At 44.2% G+C, this 12,665-nt stretch overlaps 1 protein-coding gene across 5 annotated transcripts in view; it reads right to left on the minus strand.

The window, feature by feature from the left end:
- Positions 1 to 1,039: 1,039 nt before the first annotated feature.
- The window catches only part of PPP1R36 (protein phosphatase 1 regulatory subunit 36), a 78,174-nt gene continuing 66,548 nt past the window's right edge, over positions 1,040 to 12,665 (minus strand). For 4 of the 5 annotated variants that reach the window (XM_061612359.1, XM_061612360.1, XM_061612358.1 and 1 more), the window contains 4 exons: positions 5,489 to 5,531; positions 3,691 to 3,887; positions 2,939 to 3,133; positions 1,040 to 1,312 (listed from right to left, as the gene is read on the minus strand). In XM_061612359.1, coding sequence (XP_061468343.1) covers positions 1,072 to 1,312; positions 2,939 to 3,133; positions 3,691 to 3,887; positions 5,489 to 5,531 — 676 coding nt within the window. In that variant the 3' untranslated portion in view covers positions 1,040 to 1,071. The remainder of the gene's footprint in view (positions 1,313 to 2,938; positions 3,134 to 3,690; positions 3,888 to 5,488; positions 5,532 to 12,665) is intronic. The other variant, XM_061612357.1, reaches the window with a different exon arrangement.

A 12,665-nucleotide genomic window follows, 5' to 3' on the forward strand; every position in this document is an offset into this window, starting at 1 on the left:
TGGTTCCAGGCCCAGTTTAAAGAGGTCTTAATTTTTAAAGCCCTAAACTGCTTCGGGACAGAATGATCACACGAAAGACCCCCTTCTCTTCATTCATAGCTCCCCAAACTTTTAAGATTCTCTTCAGAGGCCCTTCTCTGGATGCCCCCGCCAAATGAAGTGAAGGATGTTATCACCAAGGAGAAGGCACCCCAGTTATGGAATAGTCTTCCAAGGCCGGTTTGCTTGGTACCATCTTTGTGGCCTGTTCAATACCAGTGAAGAGCCCCGCTGGATCAGCCAAAAGGCCCATCTAGTCCAGCATCCTGTTTACAGTGACCACCCAAATGCCTATGGAAGCCTCCAAGTGTATGAGGAATACATTTGCTGTATGGAGATCCAATAATGCCAATCCTGCTGGAGAGCAAGAGCACTCTCCCCCTCCTGCGGTTTCCAGCAACTGGTATTCAGAAGCACACTGTCTCCAACCATGGAGGCAGAGTGCAGCCATCATGGCTCGTAGCTAGTAGACCTTTTAAACAATGTATGTAGTCTGAGTCTCTTTTAATCTATGTTTTTGCTTTTAGGATGCAGTAAGGCTTGTTTTTGTTATATTTATGTAGCTTTTGTTTTATGGTATTAATTTTTCATTTAGATTGCTTTTTAAAATGTGTTTTTAAATTTGTATATTTCTTTTTAATGTTTTTAATTGTTGTAAACCGCCCAGACAGCTTCGGCTATGGGGCGGTATATAAATGCAATTTATACAACAACAACAACAATAATAAAATTTGGGCAGCCTTCAAATTCAGCAAATTAATTCTAAATATCTTATTGTTTTATTGGCTTTTCTGGGCAGAAAAATACTATTGTCAGTGCAGTCCTATTCATGTACCTACAGTAGTAAGCCCCACCGAGTTCAACAGGATTCATTTCCACATAAGTGTGTAGAGAATTGTAGCCTGACTTGGCTATACTCTTCCTTGGGGCTGAGTGAACAGCAGGTAAAATCCAAACGCTACTCAGCTGAAGTTTCAAAGACATTTATTAAACAAACAGAAGAACACTTAACCTTAATGCTAGCGTATTATGCTACTGGAGATTCTCCACATAGTCTCCTTCAGTGGTAGCCCTCGAAGGTGCCACAGAAGGGTAGCTTGCACTGCCCAGAGCACCCCTCAGGGAGCCAGTCAGTTCCCGGGAAAGAACTGAAGAGGCGCTCGTCCTTGATCTTACGCTTTCATCTTCTTCTTTCTCACCGTCCTGGGTCCCGACAGGCTGAAGCGTATGGGGAATAAATTTGCTGCGTGGACATCCAATAATGCCAATCCTGCTGGAGAAGAAGAGACCTTGGTGTAAGCTGGGGCCGAACAATATGGCCAGGTTGAGTGGAACACCTGGACGGGCACATATCACACCCAGATGCTATTGGAGGTCACTGATTCATGAGATGGAAATGGACTGCCTTCAAGTCGATCCTGACTCAAGGCGACCCTATGAATAGGGCTTTCATGGTAAGCGGTATTCAGAGGGGGTTTACCATTGCATTCCTCTGAGGCTGAGAGACAGTGACTGGCCCAAGCATGTAATTTCCCCAAAAGGATCATGGGAACTGTAGTTTCTGAAGGGTGCTGGAAATTTGTAGCTCTGTGAGGGGAAAACCACAGTTCCCAGGATTCCTTGGGGAACAGTGTCCTTTAAATGCATGGTGTGTACACAGCCTAGGACTGCAGAGACCCAAGTTCAAATACCCACTCAGGCCATGAAGCTCAAAGGATCAGTCACAGCCTCTAGTTTACCTCACAGAGTTGTTGTGAGGGTAAAATGGAGGAGGAAGAACCAAGTATACCACCTTGAACTCCTTGGAGGAAAGGTGAGTTATAACATGTAATTAAATAAAGACAGAAATGCCTGCTAAGGCTGCAGGCAATCATTTTTGAGGTTGGAGGTGGTACAACAGAGGCATCGTTTGCCTCTGGAATGTGCAGCCACCCCACTTTTGGCCTGTAGTGACATGGAAAGGGCCGCCCGTAGCTCAGTGGCAGAGCAGTCCCTAGGATCTCCAGGTAAGGCTGGGAAAAGGCTCCCTGTCTGAAAGCCTGGAGAGCCACTGCCAGTCAGTGTGGACAATACTGAGCTAGATGGACCATTCCATCTTCCTCTGTTCCTATGACTTGCAAACTGACAAAAACCTGTAGAATCTGTTGGACCACAGATGACAATGGGGCAGGGAGGGAGGGAGGGAGGGTGAGAGAGAGAGAGAGAGAGAGAGAGAGAGAACATATGGCTTACGCTCTGCCACTTGACACTGTGGTGAAGTGGTCAGAGCGCTGGACTAAGACTGGGGAGACCCAGGTGCAAATCCTTCGCTCAGTCACAAAGCTCACCAGACAGGATAACAAAGAAATAAAAAAATGAGAGCTAAATATCTGGAGTCCCCTTTCCCTGCTTTTTTGGGTAAAGCTGACAGAACTCCTTTACAGGTGGAAGAAATGGGCCAACGGGAGGTGTGTGTCACCTAGTCAATTGGCCCCGAAGAACATTTCTCACTGAAACTCAACAGTGAGGCCCTCAGTGGGTTCTGTTCTGTTCTGTTCTGATCCTCACCCACCCCAATTAGGCACTAGACTGAAGCTTGCCTCTCTTTTGCTGATCCAGCAGGCTCTCCTTACGTTCTTCCGCTTTCCCCACGGGCATCACGGGTTCATGCAGACGTGAAAATACGGGGAAAGTTTCTGGGCATTCCAGAAAAACATGAAGAAGGGTAAGAGCCAGTCTCCAGAAACTAAGGGCCTCTTCGCACGTTACGCTCTTAAGATGCATGCCTACAAGCATAATGTGTGAACGGGACAAACGTGCTTGAAAACAGCACATCGTACAGATATATTTGCTAGAGAAGCCACCACTGCCTCTTAAGTCTTGTTGCCCTGTAATGTGTGGAGTGTCCTGTACTCCTTACTTGGATTCCAACACAACAGAAGAAAAGTCTGGCAGCTCTTCAGGACTGTAGCCTGGGTCAGTTTTTCCGGGATGGAGGTAGTGGTCCTGGAAAAGGTACTGAGCGCTGTCTTTAGGCATAGGCAGCAAAGTGCTAAGCACCGGGGATCGCTGGTCCATGACGCTTCTGATAGCTGGCTGCCTCACATCTGTACTCCTTGAAGAAAAATTGGTGGGTTTTATTTTTAATTCACTAAGGAGCAGTAAAGGAGAGATGTCCAAGTAAGGGTGAAGACATATAAGGTACTTCCAGACTGCCAGCATTTTGCAGGGTGGGGATTCAAGCACACACTGGAAATTTAGGTGTGCACAATTAAAGCAGATGAAAGTGCTCTGTTGCCCTAGTGGAAATAATCTCTTTTTAAAAAAAAATGGACTTTTTGCATTCAGGAAAGTGACAGGGGGGTGCAATGAAAAGTAAGGGATGAATGAATGGCTAACAGGAAAATGTATAAATACCCCACAAGCAAATGAGGATGCAGAATGAGGATGCAGAATGCGTGAGAACGAGAGACAGAGAGCGTGCGTGTGAGAGAGTATGCGCATGAGAGAGCGTGCGTGAGACCATGCGCGTGAGAGCGAGAGCGTGCAGGTGAGAGAGCATGCGTGAGAGAGAGAGAGCGTGTGCGTGAGAGAGAGAGCGTGTGCGTGAGAGAGAGAGCGCAAGAGAGAGAGAGAGCGCAAAAGAGAGAGAGAGAGAGAATTCGGCCATACTTGCGATAGGAGAAAGTGACTTTCTTCACCTCCTTGGTCACGTCTGTTTTCAGTCCCTCAGTGGGTGTGGTTCTCTCTCTCAGAGCAGGGTTGAATATGTCTGAGCGGAGCAGCCGGCCAACCTCCCGCTGGATTTCCTTGAGATTCTTCTGTCGGAATGTCACAAACGCCACATAGGAGGAGAAGTTGTACAAGCACTAAAATGCAATCCAAAAGAGGAGGCATCACCTGTTTGCCCAGTTGGTCACTTTTACCAACAGAGCCAAGGTCTGTACTTGTATTTCCTGCATTTGTAAAATGGAAGGAAAAAGAGCCCCAGACAGAGCCTTGAGTTTTGAAATATTCTACAGGCTACAGGAAAGGCAATTTACTTATTCATTTTTTAAAAAAAACACCCTTCTAAAATCACTAAATGCGAACTGGTGTGAAGAGGTTCTTCTCGATGTCAAAATATGTCAATAAACAAATGGGAAAGGTTCATAACTCAGTGGCAGAGTATGTGCTTTACATGCAAAAGGTCTCTGCTTCAATCCTTAGTGTCTCCAGGAACGGCTGAGAAAGTCTCCTATCTGAAACCCCAGACAGCTGCTGCCATTCAGTGCCAACAGTACTGAGCCAGATGGACCAATGGTCGGACTTGGCATAAAGCAGCTTCCTATGTCACTGTGCAATCCCATACACCTCTAGTTGGAAGCAAGCCCTACCCCCGACCCCCATTGTGTTTTTCTGACCTTGCTGGGCAGACTGTTGTTTTTACGTGCTGGTTAATTTTAAGGGTTTTTGTTGTTTTAAAGTTCAGCATGAGGTTATCATACTTTGGACACATCATGAGAAGACAGGATTCACTAGAAAAGCCAATAATGCTGGGGAAAACAGAAGGGAGTAGAAAAAGAGGAAGGCCAAACAAGAGATGGATTGATTCCATAAAGGAAGCCACAGACCTGAACTTACAAGATCTGAACAGGGTGGTTCATGACAGATGCTCTTGGAGGTCACTGATTCATAGGGTCGCCATAAGTCGTAGTCGACTTGTAGGCACATAACAACAACAACAAAGTTCAACATTTCAAACTGTGCTTTCCATTGCTGCCATATATGCTATGTTTGTTGCTTTGTCAAGAGATTCTTCTAAAATGCAGGATTAAAAATTATTAAATAAATAAGAGGGACTTGCTCCCAGGAAGGTGTGCACTGCAGCCTTCACCAACCTGGTGCCCTCCATACATTTCAGACTGCAACTCAGCTGGCTGGGGCTGATGAGAATTGCAGTCCAAAACATTTGGAGTGCACCAGCTTGGCAAAGGCTGGTGTATATCTGAACTGCATTTCCGATGCAGTACTTTGGCCATCCTGTTCCCTGGAGACTGTTAATAATATGGGTGACCCCAATAACACCATCAGTGCAGTGGACTGCAAACATTTGAGCTGCCTTAAAAGTACTTTCTGAAGAAAGCAGTCAATGATGCAAGGAAGAAGCGGAGCCAGAAACTGACCCCAAAGCTCTATATTAGGGTGGACCAGATGGCTCCCCCAATGAATGAAGCTGGGTAATACTGAGTCAGTGACACCATTTGGGACACCTACCAGAAGTGATCAAGCATCTCTAAGGCCTGGGCTACAGCAGCATACCCGGTCCCCAACTACAACTCACATCAGCCCCAGCCAGCATGGCCAATGACTGGACATCTTGAGGGCACCAGGTTGGGAAAGGATGATAGACTCCAGCACCACAATTTCAGCTTATCTTAAGATGGAGGCAAACCTTAGCTGCTCTGTTCCTCCAGGCACCCTCTCTTACCTCAAAGAATTCCCTGTCTTTCTGTGTCATTGAGATTTTCTTCCTAAAATGAGGAAGAAGAGAATAAATGGACGGAGGGCAACAGAGAAAGCACTCCAAGCATCTTTCTGAATGAAAGGCAGTTGGCTCAACATACTGCCATCCTCTTGCATGAAACAGAACTTGGATTCTCAACGGCAGGTGTACGGCTGGGGGCGACAGTCAGGCATCATCAGGGTAAGGCTGAAGTTGCATCTCTGTTCTCTACTGTGTGGCTGGAGCTGGTGACATCATGAACCACTATTACCCCACCCCTGTTCCGGAGCAGTTTTAATCTGTTTTAAAAATGTATTTGGGTTTAAAATAAACAAATAAACAAAAAATATAAGGGGTTGAATGTACATTTAATTGAATAAATATACATGTGGAAAGTTACCATTTTTAAAAGAAGACACCCTGGGCATTTCTGCACAGTCACTATTTTGCCAATAGTCATTCAATCACATACCAGCAAATTTAAATTTTGCTATTATTATTATTATTATTATTATTATTGTAGTGGTAGTAGCAGCAGCAGCAGCAGCAGCAGCAGCAGCAGCAGTATTACCCGCCCTTTAACATGAGGTCCAAGGGCATCCTGAATCCTGCAAGGCAACTACCAGAGTGCCACATCTGATCATCTGCTGCCTCCCCACCTCCTGCTGTTGTCCAGTCGATTTGATCCTCTTGCGCAACAAACCCACCTGCTTCCCCACCTCCACCAGACTTTTGCAATAAGTAAGGGAGAAATGCACTAGGAAGTATGGGATAACAATGGCTTCAAGCAACATCATATATCCTACCTGCAAACAAACTGAAATGAGTGCTCAGTAAATAGGTCAGCTGGAACTGACCCCTGTCTGAAACACGTTGGGGATAGAAGGGTATAGGACAGACTACTGAATCAGCATTCAATTTGCTGGCCAGTATGTTTGTCATGTGCATTGCAAGGGCAGAAAGAAGCTGGATCCACCCTGCAGAAGGGAGAAGTGCACCAAATCCTGTTTTGCTTGTACATTTGTACAGGAATACCCCGCATTAACGTACACAATGGGTCCAGAGTGAGTATGTAAACCGAAAATGTATTTAAAGTGAATCACTACCTTTTTTCACTTATCGATGCATATACACTACTGCACTGCAATCGTCATAACTGATGTAAATAACACATTTATAACTAAAATAAACACAGTAGGCCTTATTTTAAGAAAAGGTTTGTAGTTGGAAACTGATTGGGCGGTGGCGTCATGCCGTTAAGTGTCCGTTCTTGCAAAGCGAGCATACGTAAACAGGGGAATGGTGCTACTGTAAATATGTCCATACTCACGAGTGTCTGTAAAGTGAAAGTCCGTAAAGCGGGGTATTCCTGTATGTACTTTTGAGTATTTTGGGATGCTGCCCCTAGGCTCCTTCTGGGAGGAAGGGCGGGATGTAACATAAAGTTTCAACATGAACAGATTTCTGAGTAATCAGTGACCTGTCCACAAACCACACATTCAGAAGGTCAGTCTCCTTTCCAGTGCTTAGTTGGGCCATTGAAAGGTGACCTCCAATGTTAATAATAGAACAGGGCCATTAAAGTCAATGGATTTAAGGAAATCCATTGATTTCAATAGGTCTATTGTGAGTATGACTTAGGCTGGTTATTGTCTGTTGGCTACAATACTGCCAGGGTTAAGTATTTAAAGGAAACATGCAGTACAATCCTATGCTTAGCCAGTAATCCTGCACCCACGTACCAGGCAGCAAGCCCCAAGCATTTGAACAGGATTGTACTGTTCAAAGTGTTTTAACTACAGCCAGATTGTACTTAGTTCTGTTTTTCACCCAGTGCAGTGGGGGCAATGTGGCTGGTAACACTTTCAGCCAAAGCTCTCTGCAAAACTCTCTGTGGAACGGGAAGTTATTCTCTCTCCAAGCCCAAAAGATTTTTAAAGAGGCTTTGCACAATACCTATTGTGCAAATAGTTCCTGGATTATGGATCTATCTGTGGGCTCGTTGTTCCATCTCCCCAAATTCCTTAATGATTTTGTAATCAAGATATAGTGCTGGAAGGTAAAAATCTTCCCAGTGCCCAAATTAAACTACAAAGTTTCTGGTTTTGGAAGTGGTGGCTCCCAGTGTGTATTTTCCCCTTGGTAACAAAACAGATGGCACACAAATGGCTTTCAGACAACCTGTTGATTGAGTATGCATCCTGATTTGTTTGCAGGGAGGTTAGATGACATTGCATCAAAGCAAGTGTTATTATCCCCCACTTTGCAGTGCATTTTCCTCGTCACTTTCCTTACAGCAAGAAGTCTGATCGTTTGGAGGAACATGACATTGTTGCACAAGACCTCTCAACCAACTATAATTGTGCAGCCTGCATTTGCCAGTATGTGACTGAATTTCACCCCAAAATAGCGATGATTTGGAAGCACCCAGAGACAAGCCAATCCAGAAAATGCCAGAGGGGAACTGAAGGGTAATGATGACTTCACATGAGAGTTTACAGAACTGCCAAGCTACCAAGAAGAATAAAATGTTCAGACTTGAATCATTGTGGCCTTACTTGCACTTAAGGAGAAGATAGTTTATTTCAAAAAGGTTGCATGACTAGTAAAAAACTCACAAAAACTTAATGAATGCATTAATGGATTACATCTGCATATATTTACATATGAGGGGAGTGGAATAGTTTTGACACATTTTTTAAAAAAATTAAAGAGCATTCTGTGGTGCAGCTTGGAAGTTGAAACAAGGCTGTAGCTACAGGAGAAGGGACTGTAAATTTACAAATTTTGCACTTTCATTTTAATATCTCTAGCTCATTGACGTGGAAATAAAAGGAAAAGCACTGAGGCAGTATTCTACTTCACTGCTCACTTATACATATTTCATTTCAAATGTTTCTATATTGTCCTTCAATTAAAATTTTGAGAGCTATTTACAATAACTGCTAAAATCACAGCAAAATCCTAAGCAGTGACACAACTACATTTAAAGCAGTCACTTTAAATTGTCATGACTTCTCCCAAAGAATCCCGGGAACTGTAGTTTGTTAAGGGTGCTGTTAGGTGACTCCTGTTACTCACAGAGCTACAATTCTCACGAGTTCCAAGGGGATTGATTGTTAAACCACTCTGAGAACTGTAGGAACAGGGGTCTCCTAGTACAGTACTAACAACACCCTTAAGCTACAGTTCCCAGGATTCCATGGGGGAAGCCATGGGTATAAGTGTACTTTAAATGTATAGTGCAAATGATTGGCATTTTATTATACTTACCTGAGAGAGTAAGTCCTATTGAACTCAGAGAGACTTGCTTCTGAGTAGACAGGTATAGGCTTGAACTGCACATAATTTTAACCTATTAGGTTTATTTCTGTTTCTGTCCTGGTCATTTGGCAATGATGCCCTTTCTCTATTAAGACCCTCACCACAACATTTCTGTTTACAGGCCTATACTAAATGCAAGCCCAAATCTAAAAAGTTTGAAAATGATGGCTTTACAGCAATGACAGAAAAAAATTCTAGTTTTTAACAGCAGCTTAGCCTTGTAGTAGGTGACTGTGCTTTAGCTCCATGTGAGGAAAAGTTTCAGCTGTAGATCAAACAGCGGTCAAAGGCCTAGGAGCAGGCCGAAGTGTTTTTTTTCTGGTCAATTGGCATTCCTAAATCCCTTCCCCTATTTTAGCCGCTCTCCCAATCTCAAATGAGAACGTCCTGGCCTAAACGCAGTAGTGAGAACATGATGCAGATTTTCCTCCTTATGCAAAAATGCTCAAAAGGAAACTGGCAACAATAAACATTATACAATCCTGTCCCTAAACCAGATACGCCAGGTTATTTCTTTGGTGTGTGAGGCACAAACAAACCAAAAGGGAAAATCTACCAAAAAAAACTTTTGAAAATTGCAAGATCCTTCTGCAAATATTGTCTAAGGGCCCCTCCACAAGATCACCCCCCCTTTGTTCTAGATTTTCTTACCAAACTTTGGCTCTACACCCCACCACCGAAGATTGGAATTCACATAAATTTGCAGTGGAATAAAGGGAAACTCCAAAGAAGTAGAGCGTGTTTGTACACATTTTTCTCTCTGGGGCTGCTGGAGCTGTTTCTCTCCCAGCCTGGGTCTGAGAGTCCTAGGAGAGAAAATTTGCCTTCTTGAAATGGCTGTTTTTGGGCCACGCCTACTGTGGCAGCCATTTTGTGACAGCCCCTATGGATCACTCTGAAGATTCCAAATGTGTGTGATGGACCCCACTGGCTTAGCAATTGTCCAAGGTCTCAGGGAGAGGTCCTGCCCAGCCTTACTAATCGGAAATCCTTTAACACAGCTTTCCCATCCTGCTGCCCACCAGCTGTTTTGGACTACAACTCCCATCAGCCCCAATCAGCACACTGGCTGGAGCCAGTGGGAGTTGCAGTCCTAAACACCCGGAGGGCACCAGGTTGCAGCAGGCTTAAATTATTTATCATGCAAGTACTTCCAAGACGGTACCTCCTTTGATGTATACATGCAACGTCTAAAAGCAAAGAAAGGTAGGCTTTTTAAAAATGCAAAGCTATAGTAATATGTAAATGTGTGTAGGAGTAATAGATTCACTAATAGGCAAAAAAGCTCGCAGCTTAAGAACGTACCTATAGCCAACAGATATTTCTATCAAACTTTAAAAAGCAGGGAAATTGGGCAGCTATAGTGAATGCACCAGGGGAGCAGGAGACCTGATCTCTCTGAGATATTGTACTGCCCTACAAATTTGTCAAAATGCAAACACCATTTGGGTTGGTCTTTCACAGTCCAATACTGTGTAGCCTGGAAGAATTTGGTAACGTGCCTCCCAGCATATGGTGAGATGGGAAGGAATGGGGGAGGAAGAGGGAGGGGCAAAGGAAGGGGGAGGGAAGGGGCAAGAGGGAGGGGATAGGAAGGAGGAGGAGGGGAGGGCAGGTTTGATAATTTCAATGGGATTTACTCCTGTGCAATCATGCTTAGGATAGGTGAAACTGACTTGGGGGAGGGGCAGGGAGGGAGGAAGGGGGAGGGGGAAAGGGGAGGAGGAGGAGAGGAGCAGATTGGGTGGGCACTGGGCAGAGGGGAAGCCCCTTTCCTTTCCAAAAGGAAAACATTGTGAACAATATAATTGTTCTTCAGAGTTTCCCCCAACTTTTTATTCTACAGCTGGCACATGTAACCTCCCACCCAAATTTAAACCACATCTGGCACTGGCCACATCCACTCAGACCTTCATTTCACTTGGACAGTCATGGCTTCTCTCAAAGAATCCTGGGAGGTAGTTAGTGAAGGGTGCTGAGAGTTGCTAGGAGATGCCCTGTTCCCCTCACAGAGGTTCAATCAGAGTGGCTGACTGTTAAACCACTCTGGCCACTGGAGCTCTCTCAGGAAAATAGGCATCTCCTAGCAACTCTCAGCACCCTTCACAAACTACACTTCCCAGGATTCTTTGGGGGAAGCCATGACTGTTTCAAGTGAAATAAATGTCTGAGGTGGGTGTGGCCCCATTATTAGTCGAGCCAAGCAGCTGTGAGACTGGCTTTTAAAACACTGACAGCTGGTTCTTACTGAGCATGCCCGGGCTTATCTTTGACTCCAATGCTAAATTTCTTAAATTAATTAAAAACCAGCCAGGCATTTTTTTTTACTTTTAAGCTGCAGAAGATGAAGGTCAGAGTATGGGGCAAGGCCAGTAATAGGATTACAGGTACTCTGTGAACATGGCTGATTTTTAATTAATTTCAACACATTAAGAGAACACTGACAGAAAAAAGTCCAAAGGGGGTCTGTTTCCCCCCCCCTCTTTTTACACTTTGAATTCTTGATTCTCTCTGACTGTTTTGTGTATCACCATGAAAATTCAGAGGGTTGTTAAGCAAGTATTTCTGAGTTCGGGACTGTAAGTTTTTTAAGATTTTGTTTCACAATGAGCTTATGGGAAACATCAAAATGGCATGGGGGAATGTTTTCAATTTAACATTGCAGAATGCGAAAAATCCATGCTGGCTATAGTATACAGCCACTCTCGTGCTAAGATTTCTTGACTAAGATTTCTTTCATCAGATGACAACCTTAGTAAAAACTGAAAAACCTAAGAATATGTACTTGCGAGCCCTGTGCTCCAACAAGAAGCAGGTATGGCCCTTCTCCTGGCGCAGAGGTGGGGAACCTGTAGTCCTACAGATGTTGCTAGACTATAGCTCCCATAATCCCTAACCATTGCTTATGCTCACCAGAGCTGATAGGACTTGAAGTCCGCAATGTCTGGAGGGCTAGAAGTTCCCCACCCCTGTCCTAGCAATGCTAGGCTAGCATATAGAGTTCCTGATATTTCACATTTCCATGTGTGCGCTGAAACTCTACACCACAGATTCCAAAACTGATCTGCAAGCTCCTTTCAGATGGGCAGCAGAATGCTTGTGGAATAGTCTATCTATACTTGGCTCTGCACTCAATTTATTATTATTATTATTATTGTGACAATAGAAACCAAGGCTGTTTTGACCAGGATAGATTATCTAACAGATGAACAAGGCCCTGGCCTAGGGAGCCATGATTTTCATAATATGGTACTGATGCCATCTACTAACTTCCTCTACAAATTTACCAAGTAAGTGGCCCTTCTTAGCAGTCTGGCCACCCTCAAATATAAATACGGAAGCAGGAAAAATGCCAAACCTCACCTGAGGCTTGCAAGATGGCAAACATTTATACTCAACTTCACAGAACTTTTTTTTAAAGGCACATCCATTACTTTAGAAAGGCAAGACTAAGGTTATGCATATGTTTGATTTGTAGAACAAAAGAGAGGCTTATTAAGAGGTCCGTTCTGTTCACCTTTGGAAATTTAAGTGGTCAATGAGAGAAAATGTTTGAGAATTGTAGCTCAGTGACAGAGCGTCTCCTTTGCATGCAAAAGGTGCCAGGCTTAATCCCCAGGTTCTCTAGGGAGGACCGGGCGAGATCCCTGTCTGAAATCCTGGAGGTGCTGCCAGTCAGTGTAGACAATACTGAACTAGATCATCTAATATAAGGCAGCTTCCCATGTTCCTGACTGTTGTTCTAAACCAAAGACTGTTCCCTTGATGTACGGTGCTGGGAGAGCACTACTTTCCTCTTAACCGTTCTGAGAACGTGACTTTCGTCAGATCTCACTGC

The sequence above is a fragment of the Rhineura floridana genome, chromosome 2, assembly GCF_030035675.1.
Source record: "Rhineura floridana isolate rRhiFlo1 chromosome 2, rRhiFlo1.hap2, whole genome shotgun sequence".
NCBI lineage: Eukaryota > Metazoa > Chordata > Lepidosauria > Squamata > Rhineuridae > Rhineura > Rhineura floridana.